This window comes from Scophthalmus maximus, chromosome 2, assembly GCF_022379125.1.
Source record: "Scophthalmus maximus strain ysfricsl-2021 chromosome 2, ASM2237912v1, whole genome shotgun sequence".
NCBI classification, from domain to species: domain Eukaryota; kingdom Metazoa; phylum Chordata; class Actinopteri; order Pleuronectiformes; family Scophthalmidae; genus Scophthalmus; species Scophthalmus maximus.
The window spans coordinates 17,888,044-17,904,222 of NC_061516.1; the positions used below are offsets into that span (position 1 = coordinate 17,888,044).

Sequence of the window (16,179 nt, forward strand, 5' to 3'; positions counted from 1 at the left end):
TGTGCGCCGCTCGACGCCGGTTGTAACGGCTGCGGTTCGCGGTGTAGGGATGTAGATGTCGCGCGCAGTCAGATCAGTGTATTACAGCTGGTTGAGGAAGTGTCCGGCCTGTGTTGCGGCTAATTGACACTAACAGGCAGCTAATTGGTGCTACAATAAAAAAAAACCAACAGAAAAACAAAAACTATATTTTGCTCATGTCATGAAATTATCCACAGGGTTGATTTGGAATGTCAGTGTTTTATTAGTGTTATTATTAGAGTTTAACCTCCAAATGTATATTCCTATATGCATATTAATATTATCAGTTGCTAAATATCTGCAGCTGTGCTGAACAGACACAGTATTCAGCTCTTATTATTATCATCATCCATGTTTCCCTGGAGTGAGTGTGACATTTATGCTTCTCTTCGGCCTGAGGGTCATCAGCCCAAAACACACAATACGCCTCATTTGAATATTTGGGTAAATATACCCACCAACATGCTCAGTGAATGTTATGAGGCAAAACAGTATATTGTTGTGTTCTCATTCAGTTTGGATCAGTGGATTAGATAAGATTAATTTATGTTATGTCTGATAAGATTTTTTTTAGTTTGTTTACATATTACATTGTGTCCTATATCTATGTAGCATCTAAGGCTGTTACAAGAGGCTCCAGCCATTTTTGTTTATTTATGTGCTGATAGAGAAACCTCCAGACTATATAAACCAGTAGGACCGAGCCCGTCACATTGATTTAAAGTGAAATATATAAAGCAGGCATACTTTGTTGTTGCTTGCATTTCATATTCAGTTAGAGCCAGGTGTACTTAAGTCAGTAAGTATTAGGGCATATTAAAGACTGGTGATTATGATTGCTGAAAATGTAATGAACATAAATTAAGACATATGATAACATGTAGCAAGGATGCAGAGCTTGGTGTAAAACATACAGCTTTGATTTGCATCAGTTTTCAGATGTTAAAACGTGTCAAACCTTTAAAAACTAAATTTAAATACGTTGTTGTCGCCTTATTCAGGAATTGCATTTTGTTTGTTGTTAAATTGTTTAGAAAAAACATTTCTTTCCACGTCATAGTATCGAGAATGTGACCTGAACACGCAATTTTAGTGTTAGTGACGTTTTCAGTGATCAGTGGGAAGACAGGAACTTTTCCATTAGTTAAACTGCTTTTGGGAAATAGTTTATTTCCCTCTTTTGTTCTGATCCAACACTTCCGGTGGAGATGCCCTTACTCTTAGAGAAGTAAGGGCATCTCCTCTTCGACATTCAAGCTGGAGAAGATGGGAAGGTTTATTTTCTCCATGTACTTCATAGTGACTTCCTGTTTAGTGTTTGTTCCACCATAAAACTTTGAGATAGAAAGTCTATAAATGTTGAGATTAGTTAATGGATCCTGGTCGATGTGTCCCCGCAGAGCCCGACACAGGTAGCAGTCATAAAGCACCATGTCCAGCCGAGGAGGAAAGAAGAAGTCGACCAAGACGTCCCGGTCCACTAAGGCCGGGGTCATCTTCCCCGTGGGGCGCATGCTGCGTTACATCAAGAGGGGCCTGCCAAAGTATCGCATAGGTGTGGGAGCACCCGTCTACCTGGCTGCTGTACTCGAGTATCTTACTGGTGAGTTTTATTTTTCGGAGAAGAGAGAATGGTGAGATATTGAATATGCATATTTGAAGACTATGTACTTATCACAGATGTCTTTAGGCACTTTTCAAACCTTGGAACACTGAATTCCTTACGTACGGTCATGGCAGTTAGATTTGTTAAATGTAGCACAAACCTAATATTTAGCAACTCTTTTTACTTCGTGACATCTCAGATCTCACACACAACGCAATACGGCCAAAATAAAGTTATATTAAAATGTATCTAATATCAGCTGCAGCAGGGAGATTTAGCAGTTTGTGGCTACTGTTTTTACTGAGTTTAGATTAATTATATACAATATAAGGACCACATGAAAGTCAGTCTGTTGTTGTTAATCAAGTCTACGTGAGCATTTAGGGATTTTCTGTTTTAAGTTACTCACCCTCAGTATTTATTGATGAACTTGTCTGATGTTTTGTGTTTTACCCACTTAGCTGAGATCCTGGAGTTGGCAGGTAATGCTGCCAGAGACAACAAGAAGGGCCGCGTCACGCCACGACACATCCTGCTGGCCATCGCCAACGACGAGGAGTTGAACCAGGTCTGTTGAAAATTATTATCTGACACTTACGGGGCAACATCAGTCATGTTTTATTTTACTCTGTAGCCTATTTCCCCCCAAAATGTGTGGAATTAATATAGTTATTGTCCCGTGCATTCAGCACACATTTAGACAGATTTCTCACCAGTGCAGCGTCATGTGATTTCAAGTTGTCCACTTTGTCGTCTCGCCTCAGTTGCTGAAAGGTGTGACCATTGCAGCAGGTGGAGTCCTGCCCAACATCCACCCAGAGCTGCTGGCCAAGAAGCGAGGAGCAAAAGGAAAACTTGAGACGCCCGTTTCGCCCGCCCCTGAGAAGAAACCCAAGCCAGTGAAGAAGACCGCTGCAAAAAAACTGAGCGGGAAAAAGGGAGGAGGAAAAGCTAAGGTACACGACTCCACACGACATGTCTGATTATTATGATAAAATATGTTCGAGGTCGAAAGTGGGTTGTGTTATTACTGGACATCGGAGAGTAAGTATTTTGTTTGGCTGTTTAAGAGCACAAGGAACCTTGATGTTTTTGATACACTGATTGATCTAGCATGTAATAATTAGAATCTAATTAAACAATCATTTCCAAATATATACTGATTTTAGCAAACTAACTAAAACATAACCAATGTCCTTAGCAGGAATGAGTGTTATAAGAAAACATTACGTTTTGGGAACAAGAAGCAGACATGACAGATTATTATGTATGTCCAGGGGTTCCTGCACATATATAGATTTCTAAAGGTTAAGTGGTTTAAATAGTTTAATGAATGGGGAGAAAATAAACAAAGTGGCACAAAGGTTATCAAGATTTGACAATCAGGGACAAGTAGAATTAACATCAAGTAGTCTGTGGAGATTCTCATCAGGTCATAGTTATCCACAAGGGTGTTGAATCAGGAGCAACTGGACTTGGTTGTAGTTTCTTGAAGACGTTTTAACATCCTTGAAGAAGACATCCAGAACCAAGGAAATCAAACGTTATAGAACTACTGCTTCAGCAGCGATACTGTGGCTGCCCCCCCCCCCCCCTCTGGGGACAAATAAGAACAAGATTTACATAAAGAGAAATAAGGTCTCACATTGGCGTCTTCTGTGTCCTCATCAGAAACAGGGTGAGGTGAGCAAGGCGGCGTCCGCTGACAGCACCACCGAGGGGTCTCCAGCCGACAGCTTCACCGTGCTCTCCACCAAGAGCCTCTTCCTGGGTCAAAAGGTCAGTTTCCCGCCCACTGGGAGACAAACAGCTCTATGCTGATTAAATGATAAACTACACTTGAGTGTCTATTGAATAATTTATGTTTGGGATGAAGAGATACCAAACTCATGTCAGGCTCAAATGAGGCTTATAAGAAAAACAAAAATTGGCATTCCTGTTCTATTTCAAGTGAAAGGAAAAAATATGTATTTGTATTTTTTTCAGTAATTCATGAGCTCATTGATATCAACATATTACCAATATTGATACTGACTTATCAACCTGCCCTTTAGTTGCAGCTAACACGTTTGATTTCTGTCTGAATCATTTGGCCACAGTATTTTAATATAGATTTTATTAAAGACTTAATGACTTATTTCAGAAGTCAAAGAAAAGGCCACAATAATTTTTCTTTAGTCATGCACACTTCTCTCTCTGTTTTGGGGAAACCCTGATATTTCATTCTTTATAAGAATCTAACAAATTGTTCTTTATGTCTTTAAGAACCCTACAGAGGAGAATAATGATTTTGTTCAGTCTTTTGTTTATACTTCCCTTCACAACTGGACCGAAGTGGAAAGCAAATGATGTGATAATGTTTTAGTCCACTGGCCTTTTTCATAGACATTCATTTGTTTATTGTGAAATTATGTTGAATAAATGCCTTTTATAGTTCTTCACTGTAGCTTGAACTGTAATGATAGCAACGTTGAATATTGTGTTAACCGTTTGTCTCTTGTATCTCAAATCTGTACCTTTTGCTTTTTTATTGAGCTGAAACATGGAAGTAAATTTACCTGAAGGTTTCATCTAAGACCTGTTCAAGTCTTTAAATGTTCAAGTTTCAAGATCAGAAGTCTACAAATAACAATAACTTCTTGATTTGTCGCCTCTTGCTGAAGCTTGTGGATAGTGAAGTACATCTCCAGACATGGCTGGACTGGGACAAAAAATCGTCCCTGGGATTTTTGTCCCAGGCGGCCCACACCCACCGTGATTGGTCAGACACATTCCTTGCAGACAGTCCTCTTAAAATATGCGTGCATTCTATGATATGAGTTGCCTAGTGTTCTGCGTTCATGTGATAGTTTTGGATCCTTCAAGAGGGGTCTCAAGACGTATCTGTTGATCTTACCCTTAAATAATCAATTCATTCTTAGAGTTATGATTTGTATATTTTAGTATTTGTTTATTTTTTATGACGTGAGGCGCACATAACGCACGCGCACACACACACACACCCACACCCACACAGCCTCCCTCCATTCCTGAGAGTCCCCTGTTAATTTGCCTACTCCTTACCACGTCGTCAACTACTCTCTCTTCCATCTTTTCCTCACTCGCTCCCATGGCCCTGTCATGGTCACTCTCCTCCTCGGCTTCTTCCCTGTCATTATGTTGTTTGTGCTTCTCTGTATAGCCAGCCACCTCTCCTCCTTCCTCTACAGGTAGTGCTGATGTTGAAGCAGCTACTACAGCCCTAAACATGTCTGAAATTTTGGCACATTTTGAGGCATTCGCCTGTCGATTTTAAATCTTTTTCTCCCGTAATTTCTCTGCACCTCCCTTGCGCTTTGGTGGTCATTTGTCCATTTTAACGTGGATGCTAAACTTCCAGCATAAGCATTATTACAGCTCGTGTCTCAGGGCTGGGAGGCGATATTACGAATCCCACTACGGCCACGCCAAGACCCGCCCTTCAATAGCATTTATTGGCCAGGCGTCCATGCCCACGCAAGGTAACGTAACCCCATCTGTACAGGTCCTATCCCCTGACCAATCAGCTTCGTAAATTTGCGGCCGGGAGTGGGGAAGGGGGTTCCTGGATTTGATTGGGTCAGGCCAGTGCCAATAAAGAAAATTAACCAATGGGCCGCTGTCAGTTCTTTATGGGCCGGCGCAGCCCAAAAAAAAAAAGAAAAAAAGAAGGCCTATCAATTATATCGGCGATTCGGCCCAAAAGTGCGTCGGCCCACCGGGAAAATGCCCGGTATGCCAGATGGCCAGTCCAGCCCTGTGTCCAGATTAGAAGGACAGGATCAAGTGGGGGCCTTTTCAGGATTGTAATCTGTAGTTAAGAAAAAGAAACCCTCAATGTGTGAAATTTACCTCCACATCTCCATGTTTCAGCTCAGTGGTGACTTCAGCTTCTGCTGATGGCACATGAGATACATATTTGGTCTCATGTTTTTAAATGCATATTTTATTTAATAGAAATCAACCCCCCCACTACAAACACATTAAACTGTCTGGTAGAAAATTAGGAACTGATCCCACCCATATAATTTGGCTGCTGTCCTTTACAGATTCTTTTAAAAGCACAACATGATGAACATTGATGTGGTTGTTGCCTTCCTTGATAATAAATACTGTTTTTTATTAAGGAACAATGGAAAACACCACATGCTGAAAATAGCATCTGAAGAGGATTTGAAATGTGATCTAAAGCGTAAACCAGCACATTCTTCCCTTTAGTAGAAGAAGTGTTTGTCTGCTGCCACTATACCTACTTCATTTGTGAAATGTCTCGGTGCTTGATTGTGGAGCTCACCACCGGCACCGAGTGTAGCAGCTGTTGAAATCAATAGATGATAATTAATCAGATAAACGCAGTTAACCTCTCACTGATTAAGATAATAAACCCACGAGTAGAGAGACAGGTCTGTTTCTGTTTTGTAGACTTAATTATTGTAACTGCGCTTTTCCTGCTTAAGCTTCTCGCCTTGGTGTTTAATTCCGTCTCAGTCACATGCTTTTCTGTCGTAACTAATTCCTGTCACTACATTTTCTCTGGGATGACCTGGGCCTTTATAATCAAGTATGAGGTTTAAATCCTTGTTGGTAAAATATGTTGTTTGTATAATAGATCTATCTTAAACTAAGAGGTGCTAACAGGATGTCGCCTAATCTGGAAATCTTAACATTTACATGGATACCTTGACATTTTGACTTGTGGCTACTGTTTAAAATTACATTCACCTTGTACAGTAAGCATAAATATACAGTTTTTCTTGGTCCGGTCAGAGTGCAAAGCAATTTCCATCAATCTTACATAGAGACAACAACAACAGTTTTGTAATTCATCAAAAAGTCAAGGTATCCTTCTTTTTTTTCTTTTTTAAAAAAAATCTGCAGTGTGAATCTGGTTTTTAATGGCTTTGCTTCCTCCTCCCCTCTTCCTTCTTGCTCTTCCTCCTCCCTGGCATGCCCCGCCCCTCACTCCATGCCCCGCCTCCCGCTCCGCAGCTCAACCTCATCCACAGCGAGGTCAGTAACTTGGCTGGCTTTGACGTGGAGGGGGTCATCAACCCCACCAATGCTGAACTTGAACTTAAAGATGATCTAGGTGAGCTCCCGCAACCCCCCCACCCCACCCCACCCCACCCACTCTCTGGTCCTAACAGGGGTTCCATCTTAAAAATCCTTGAATGTCCAAAGCCTCACAACTGTGAAATCCTCAGTGAATTAAAAAAGAACGACCAGAATAAGCCTTCAGGCTGCTTCGCTGGTTAGACGAACCACTTTCCATTCGATGTCTTCATTCACACTGTGGACAACTTGGTTGTAGTCTCACTCAGTCAGGTCAGTGGACGAGATACCGTGTGTGTGGCTTTGTTCCAACTCATTATTTGCAGCTTCTATTTAAAACACAATTAGTAATTTATATGTATCATTTTTAAAAGCAACAGAAGAAAATACGATTTTTTTTCCACAGCCAATCTATTTAACTATGATTGAATTTAAACAAATGTATAGTTTTATTTGTCATTATTTTCTTGTTCGAGGGCTTATGGTGCATAATCTGTAGATCATTAGGGTTTTCACTGCATTTTTCTATTACTGGAAAAAGTTTCTGTGGTTTAATCCATGATGATCTGCTTCCTCTTGTAGCATTTAAAAAAGTAGTAATTGGACGCTCGTGAACATTTAATTAAATGGGTGAAAATCCTTTAGAACAAGTTTGCTCCAGATGTCCAGTTCTTTTTAGGGGAAAATGTCATAAGTTTAATGCTGCTACACACCTTTTATCTTCTGTTGCTTCGACACCGGCCCTCTAAACACAACATAACATTAAGACATAATTACTCTAAATACATTCCAGTCAAATTACCTAAACATCACAGTAAAACCCAATGAAAGCTACAGCCAAGCATTGTTATTGATGTTTTTGTTTCTGCAGTGTTACTTAAAAAAAAAAAAAAATCCTCACTAGACTTGCAAGGAAGTAAAAGGACGTGTTATTGTTGGTGTTGTCCACAGTGTGAATACATGACGAGGGCCTTATCGTTGACCCTCGCATATGAATTAAAAATCATGAATGAATTCTGTTCCTCGGAGAGAAAGAGATATTCAAGGATTTTAATCAGAGCTCCTCAGAGCAGTGATTCTGCTTGCTCTTCCCATTTGTGTTGATGTGTCCAGGTTCATTCCAGGTTGCCCTCCTTTCAGATGGCTGCCGGGCCTTTTGTAATGCTTAATAACCGCTGTATAACTTCTGAAACATTATTGAACTGAAATACAACTCGCGCAATTCCCCCGAAGATAAAGTGATGTGACCTGCTGTAAGTTGCTCACTTGCAGCCCGGCTGTAAGGTTGTTTTCCTGGACTGCGATCATTAAAACGTGTGCTCATATTAATGAGCCAAGAAATCAGGACAACACAATCGGTCAGGAAAACAATGTTCACATTTGCAATAATAGAATTTGAATCTTTTAAAAGCCAGTTGTGTGTGAGTAATAAAAACACAACAAATTTGGGGTCATTGCTGTAGTTTAGTGCTTTTTTAAAAAGTAAATCTGACTGAATGTGCTGTCCTGCTTCCTCAGTACATATTGTGACCCACCGTGTCCACAGTGGCCTCCTTGTTTCCTGTGACATCCTCAGAAGATAAGGAAGCGCGCTCACCTTTTGTCTCTTTTCTACTCCTTCCTTTTTCTCTTTCATTCTTTTTTTTCTTACTCTTTGTCCCATCATTTTGCTCCTGGTCACTCACTGTGTTTTTACCACTATGTTGTTTGCCTGTTGTCTGTCGTCGTTGTTGTCCGTAGTTGCAAGTTGTCCAAGCCGACATTTCCATCGTGGAGAGCGACGCTGTCGTTCACCCGACCAACTCCTCCCTCTTTACAGGTGGTGAAGTAGGTAAAGGAACTATTGACACCACCGAGACCATGACTGCCTCTCTCTCTCTCTCTCTCTCTCTCTCTCTCTCTCTCTGTGTCTCTCTCTCTCTGCATTTTCCTTCATTGCACAACAGCAGCAGCACAGTTTGTATTCTGATGGAATCCTTTTAATCCACAACCCATGTCCCTTCTGCTCTTACTGTAAATCCTTCACTGGAGTAATTATTGATTTGTTGAAACATTGAGTCAAATCATTGACTTATTGTATCATGAGTGTCTGTCATTTGATTTTGGAAGTTCCTGGAAGACTGCTTCCTAATATAAACACCATGTTTCTACTTAAACTTGTTGCTGCCCTTACACGATATATTAAAAAAAACCTGCTGCCGTGACGACCTCTAGAGTTGAAATTAAACCAGTCGTCCTGCACTGGATTTCGTTGTCACATCCTTACCAATGCAATGAGTGCTGGATTTGGGTCTGATCAACCAGACTGCAGTAAATGTTCATTGTCTTGAGCAACTTTCCAGTCCTTGCAAGTTAATTTTCACATGATACAGGTGGGAAAATGTCTCTGAGCAGGGACGAAGCCCTTTAACATGGGTAGCCCATGTGTTGCTGCAGTGCTCTACTCACTAATGATGCTCTCACAGCTAATGCCCCTGAAGAATAAAAGTGCCAGGCTCAACTACAGTGTGTTAGTCATTAAATATCCTGTCACATAAAAGATTGCATCATGTTATCCTCTACTGTACATACACTTCTGTATAGTTCTGTCAGTTTAATCCTGAAACTGAGCTGCTGCTTGTTGTTGTTCCTTTTACCCATTTGACTGAACTGTGGACAATCTGGGACTCGCTTCATTTCCTGTAACCTCCGTCTCCTCGACTGTGCTATTAGCTGCTGGTTAGAGAGGAACTCCACCTTAATCGAGACATTAATTTAAAACTCTCGAGGGGCGATCACCAGTCATTCAGATTAATGAATATTAACCCTTTAACCATTAATGACTTTGCAACAAGCTGTTAAACTTCTAAGTCCATTATTCTTTATCTGCTTGCTCGTATTTGGCGCTAAATAATTTGAAGAGCTTTTTCCACTAACGTTTCTTTGAAAGTCTGACATTAACTTTATTTGTGTTTTTCTCTCCTGCCTGTTTTTTTTTTATGATATGGCAGCCTGACCATTCATTTCTCTGGCTCTGGTGGACTTGAATCCCCTCTTCTCCTCCTTGGTTTCCTTTGTGGCATCTCTCTTTAGCTCTGAGCAAAATCAGAAACAGTGCGACTGGTGTGCAATCTCTTCCATCACAATAAGAAGGAAAGAAACCACTGAATTAGTTTTTCCCCAGTGGTCTCATAATATCTTTCTCCTCTTCTGAGTTGAACTTAGTTTGCTTTCTGGACTGATGTACTTGAAATGTGTGTACAAACAAGGTTAAAAGAGCTTTAACTTTTTAATCTATAATGTGCTCTCCTTTATTTCCCCAAACAAACTCTTCACACTTGGAGAGTGAAAGAAAAAACCCTCCGTCCACTGCAAACAAACCAGTATGTGAGGACAGAGGGAAGTAATTAGGGACTGGTGCTTTAATACATTAGTTAAACTGACTCACAATGAGTCATTTGGAAAATAGCAGCCCTTTATGAGACGTTTCCTGAGTCCCACAATTAAAATAACAAAGCCTGGATGTGTTGCACGAGAGCTGTGAGCTCAGAGACCGAGAGAGAGGCCAGGTAAAAATGATTGACAGCATTGTTGTCCGCCTGCATACCCGTCTGTCTGTCCGTCTGTCTCCATGTCGGCCTGCTTGTGTACCCGTCTGCATGAAACCACCTCTCCAGTTTTGCCGCTGTCCATCAGTCTGTCTGTCAGCAATATGTGCGAGGATGTATTCACCTCAGTCGTCTCTCCACCTACAGGCTCTGCCCTGGAAAAAAAGGGAGGGAAGGAGTTCACCGAGGCGCTGCAGGAGCTGAAGAAGAAACACGGCACTCTGGAGGTGGCTGGTGGTAAGTGCACAGAGCAGATATCTTCGGTTGATCAAATCTGTAGGATTGGACGGTAAAGAGAAATTTAGAAAAACCTTTTGTACAAAAATATTTGTTAAAGTTTTTGTATTAAAAGCAAACCAGCACAGTGTGTAATTCCTGCTTTGGTCTTACTTTAGTCTGCTAAGTTCTGGTTGGGCTCTTTCATTATTAAACCATGTTGGTTTTGTTCGGCTTTTCTATATTGACTTTTTGACGGCTGCACCTAACAATAATTTCTAATTCTGTTACCATTCTGTCATGATGCCTTTCTTTTTTTTAAATTTTACAATCTGACTCAGCATTGGGCAACACTGACGTTTCATGACTTTCTTCCAATGTCACCACTGAAGGGGTTGGAGAGTGTATATTGATTCACTCAGCCACCACACCCAGCTCCTATGACAGTGATGTCAGTGTCCTGTAAACCCTCTCTTCACACGCGCACGCACGCACACACACGGCAACACAGGGCTGGGGCCTCTGCTTCCACATTCAGTAAATCAAGCACATAAAGCAATCAAGCACTTTGGACCTGACGACAAAGATTTCACATAGTTTGATGAATTCATTCTTCTCCTAAAGACTGAGGGCCTTGTCTTGTCCAAAGTGGCTTAGAGCGCAATGCAAGTGTCTTTGTTTTAGACCGGAACTATTTTCATTTCCTCAGTCAGCAGCCACATTGTTTGAATAGCAAAATGTGTTTGCATGTATCTGGGCGCCCATGGGCATGTTGGTCTTAAAATGACGTGTGGTCAGGTGCAAAAAATGACGTGTGGTCAGGTGCAATTGTGCTTTTGACCGACAAGAACCTGGTCTGAGGTCGGCGGTGCAGTATTTCTCCTGTTGTTTTAAGGATGCATTATCAAGATAGTATTATGGGACTAGATAGGCACAACACACACTCTAACAAACACAGATCTGCTCGTGCGCAAGGTGAAACGTATTACCTGCATTATCAACCGTCTTTATTACTACCTGGCAAATTATAATCGTAATCTGTGGAAGTTTTTTTTTTTTGCATGTTACACCCAAAACAAACCCATGAAGAACATAATAAAGAGACACCTGGCACAGTGACCTTTTTTTTTTTTCCCCACAGTAAAACTAGCAAAACTGGGTTTGGACACTCCCTGCATGCACTTGCCCCATGACCATGTGCTCAGTTCAAATAAAGCCCGGAATGTTTCCAGAGCTTGTTTTATCATTGGACCTCTGCAGGATTCCTTTCAAAGATTACTTCCAATGTGCCACAAATTAAACTTTGTATAGAAACAGTCAATGCGCCGGATATTTCTGTCATGAAACTGATCAAAGACTTTTAGCACTGGCACATAATAATCTTGGTGACTTGATTCTAAGACTACAGCCATTAGTCTTCAGAGAGTCATATTGTTTGAGCCCTTACAGATTATTTTATCCTTCAGCCCATTTGTCTCCACTTCCTCTTTTCATCCCTCTCTCACTCTTTCTCCATCTGCCTCTCTCATTATCCATCGCTCGCTCTCACTTTTTTCAAACGCTTCACCACCGCCCTCCCTCACTTTCAGCCAAGTTAGCACAGCATCCTAATCCCAGCCTCTGCGTGGAGCTCATGAATAGATTACCAGGGGACTGAACTCTGAGCCAGCAGAGCCTGTCAGTGATTCTGGGGATCTGGATCGGGCCGAACGGTCACCCTGACCAGAGCAGCTGTCAAAATGGTTCTTCAAGATGAAATGTATTTGTTCATCTGGATTCTACGAGCAAACCTCTCAGTTTCAAGGCCAGGCAGGTACGAGAGTTGGTCACCGAGTTATTCAAGCAGAGGCTTTTCAAAAACAAGTTTGACTTTTGTTTGCAATGCATGGTTCATTCATCGGTGATCTGCTGTCGAGATAGTATAAACTTGACGACATGTTGGCTACTTGTGGTTAAATCGATGAAGAACAAAGCTCTGTCGTTGTTGCAGCGCGTGGTCATATAAAGATGAATGATGCAACACAATTCATACAATTTAGTAATTGTTTCCTTCATTTTAGACTGTCTGATCGCTCCAAAAAAAAAAAAAGGCTCATTGCAGATATACAACAGAGTAAAAAACAGTTGAGTTGGAAGTGAACTCAAATAAGATAAACTTTTCAGTGCAGAACATTTTTTTATTCAGAAAAGGTTTCTGGAAATGTTTTGCTGACTGACAATGAATCACGATTCACTCTAAAGTAATTTCATAAAAGCTTTTTCATTTGCTCCTCTTGAAATATATAAGCCTGATTATATTCTTTATTTTGCTGTCTGACAAATCCTAACTCAAATACACAAAAATGAATCCTACTATTTATGTGAGTGGTATCCTACCTCCAGCCTCACGTTTTTTTATTACAACACATTAAATAATTTTTTCGTATTCACGAGCCTCTATTGCCTAAACTAAAGTTAGACTGACAGGTGATCTCCAGATGTGGAGTACACAAGCCGACCAGGTACCGTCCCACCTACCCAAACCATAAAACAATGCTGAACTTTGCAAGCGCTCCTTAAAAACAGTAGTCATCATCATCATCATCCTCCTCATCCTCCACAGACTTCTCCTCTTGATTTGTCTCTCGCCCTGCTGTGTGAAGTCTCTCCATGCTCTCGCTCTCTCTCTCTCTCTCTCTCTCTCTGTCTGTCTGTCTGTCTGTCTGTGTGTCTCTCTCTCTCTCTCTCTGTGCCATCTGGAAATCAGCTCGTCCTCTGAGTTGACTCCAGACCAGTTCTACATCCACTGTGGACTAATAAACTCTGTCTGGAGACTTTCTCACTTCGCAGCATCGGGGGGCTTTGGCTGAATTGCACTGTCTACAGCTGCTGGTTTGATGGAAGTGGACGCTAAACGTTTCAACTCCAGAACACAGACTCCTCTCTTGTCTTCTTTTCCGTTTGTCTTCTCTTCTTGCTCTCCCCTCTTTTCCCCTCTCCTCTCAGCCTGTCTTGAGAAGTGATTCCTCCAGCCCACCTCACTGTAATACCCCGGTCAAACCATTTTAAGCTTGTGGAGATTTGCTGCACACATTCTCCACAAAGCAAAGAGTTCATTTAGCATCTCGGGTCTTCAAACTCATCTGTTGGGATTCCACTTGTGGCAGAACTTGTTACTGAAACTGAATTTTTACAGTAGGTGATAGATGTGACACGCAGAAATCCAGCAGCGGGGCAGGTCTTTTTTTTCTGTCTGACGGAACAAAACTGGTACCAATTTTGCTAAATGTGATGCTGTAGCACAAGAAACAGCATGTTGCTTTGGAACAAGTATGTTTAAGATACTGTTTTAACCAGTGGTATAGTTCGCAGCTGACTTCCTCGTCTTTCTTTCCTCTTGCTCACTAACCTTTCTTCAATCTCTCTTCTCTCCATCCCTCAGCTGTGTTGACTGCTGGCTTTGGTCTGCCTGCAAAGTACGTGATCCACTGCAACAGTCCAGGCTGGGGCTCCGACAAGTGTGAGGAGCTGCTGGACAAGACGGTGAAGAACTGCCTGGCTCTGGCCGACGAGAAGAAACTCAAGTCTGTGGCCTTCCCCTCCATTGGTAGTGGCAGGTAGGAAAAACCATATTGTTTATGACTAATTGACACTATACAGTGTGTCTTCATTAACAACCAGCCTGCTACACATCCTGCAAATCCAGTTATACACATGACGGCGTCTTCATTCACGCAGTTTAGTCTAAAACTTTTTGTGACCCTAACTTTTCATCTAGTGCCATCATCAGGTCAAAATTATTTTTTGTCCAGTACTGTGGTTTATGACCAAATAGGTGCACAATGGTAATGACAAACCAATCGGCCTCAGCTCAAAGGGTTGCTACGTCTTTTTGCAGCCTCAAAGAGCCACTAACTCACTTTATTGTTAATTCAGGGTCTTTCTGTTCCCTTGTATGAACAGGTTTAAAGATGTTTACAGACTTTTGTAAAGTTTGGGAAAATCAAGGGCAAAGATTTTGAGAAGTTCTGAGAAATGAAAAACATATAGTTAGGCCATTGGTCCACAAATTCAAACTATGTATAATACTTCCTAGTAAATTACTAATTGTTTGTGTGCTCATCTCCCAACTTAATTAATGTCAAAAAATGACTAGTTGGTTTACCGGTATTTTACTAAGTGTGTGTGTGTGTGTGTGTGTGTGTGTGTGTGTGTGTGCACTTGTCAGGAATGGCTTCCCGAAGCAGACAGCGGCCCAGCTGATCCTTAAGGCCATATCCAGCTACTTTGTGGCCACCATGTCTTCCACCATCAAGACCGTGTACTTTGTGCTGTTTGACAGCGAGAGCATCGGGATCTACGTGCAAGAAATGGCCAAGCTGGAGACGAGCTAAAATAATTTCTCCACCTTGTTCCTTTCCCCCCCACCCCTGAAATGGGAAGGTGTTTACTAGTGATTTGTTGAATATGAAGAGAAGAAGAAAAGGAAGAATCTTTCTAACGGCCGGGAACTTGATTTTGCATTACGTTTGTATGTTTTTTCCTATATTGTTTTTAATTTCTTATTTACTCGTCATCTCTGGCATTTAAATGTCAAAGTGCACTATTAATTCTACAAGTCTTTTAATAAAAAACAGTGGCACACAGCAGATTTAAACAAGTGAGAAGGCTCACTTTAAGATTTAATTTTCATTATATAAAAATAAAGATGTTTTGAGATAGCTACACCTCAATTACAAGGCTTCCAGAGAAGTCAGATGAATACGGGTTAAAGCATGTGGCAGTAAAGATAATAAAGACAGCTGATCTCTTTCTCTTGAGCTCAAAAACACAAGACACGTGTATTGTTGGTGTCGATTCTGCGTTTTGGAACATCTCTGTTTGTTAATAGTACTGTATACTGAGAAAGTAAAGCATAAAGAAAAGTACAGCTTGCTCTACTTTGGTCTTCAGGAGACTAATATAACAGAATTATGGAATTTGTTTTTGTGTTGTGTGTATCATAATTATGTTTTTGCCTTCCTTTACACAGGCAAAAAAAAATCTTGGTGTGCTGCAGAGACCTTGGATTTCCAAAAAAAGCTAATTGAAATATAAAAAAAACCCTGAATTGTAATTTAAATACCCATATATTATATTGTCTTGGTAGTAGTGCAATCAGTGTACTGCAAAACTGAAAACCAGCTGGTTTTCGTTTACAGTACAAATAAATCAAACTATGACATAAAATGGTCAAATTAGAGAACGGAGGTTTTTGCAGGGCACTTGGTTTGTATTGTGTGTTGCTCTCTGTGTTTATATAGATGGAGTATTTGTGAACTGTTATTGGAAATTATTGGACTTTAACGTAGATTTTTATTTACTATTTTAATTTCCACACTGATTGTAAAAGGCAACAGGTAATTTGAAGGAAAAGAAAAATCTAAGGGATAGTTTTTTTGTGTGTTTTGTCTTTGTTAAGCCATAAAACATATTTACTAATCTTTGATGGCAGTAGACGCTCTCTCCTCTGTTGTTTTCGGTTTCATTCTGTCATTCACGCTGCCACTAGATGGCTCCCTGTAATCAAGAATTGGATTTTTCACCTCAGCCATTTTCTGTTCAGCAGCAGGCCTCTTCACACAGACACTGATCGATTTGAGTTGGATTTGAATTGAGATTGACGGACGTGTACGCGGAACCAGACTGCTCTGCTGCATT

The 16,179-nt window shown here is 40.9% G+C and overlaps 1 protein-coding gene across 9 annotated transcripts in view; it reads left to right on the plus strand.

Moving 5' to 3' along the window:
* LOC118301641 (core histone macro-H2A.1) overlaps window positions 1-15,965 on the plus strand; it is a 19,619-nt gene extending 3,654 nt beyond the window's left edge. For 4 of the 9 annotated variants that reach the window (XM_047330579.1, XM_047330578.1, XM_035627286.2 and 1 more), the window contains exons 2-9: window positions 1,422-1,624; window positions 2,089-2,195; window positions 2,392-2,583; window positions 3,299-3,406; window positions 6,635-6,734; window positions 10,432-10,521; window positions 13,922-14,096; window positions 14,708-15,965. In XM_047330579.1, coding sequence (XP_047186535.1) covers window positions 1,453-1,624; window positions 2,089-2,195; window positions 2,392-2,583; window positions 3,299-3,406; window positions 6,635-6,734; window positions 10,432-10,521; window positions 13,922-14,096; window positions 14,708-14,873 — 1,110 coding nt within the window. In that variant the 5' untranslated portion in view covers window positions 1,422-1,452 and the 3' untranslated portion in view covers window positions 14,874-15,965. The other 5 variants (XR_004790338.2, XR_004790339.2, XM_035627287.2 and 2 more) reach the window with 5 other exon arrangements.
* Window positions 15,966-16,179: the final 214 nt, after the last annotated feature.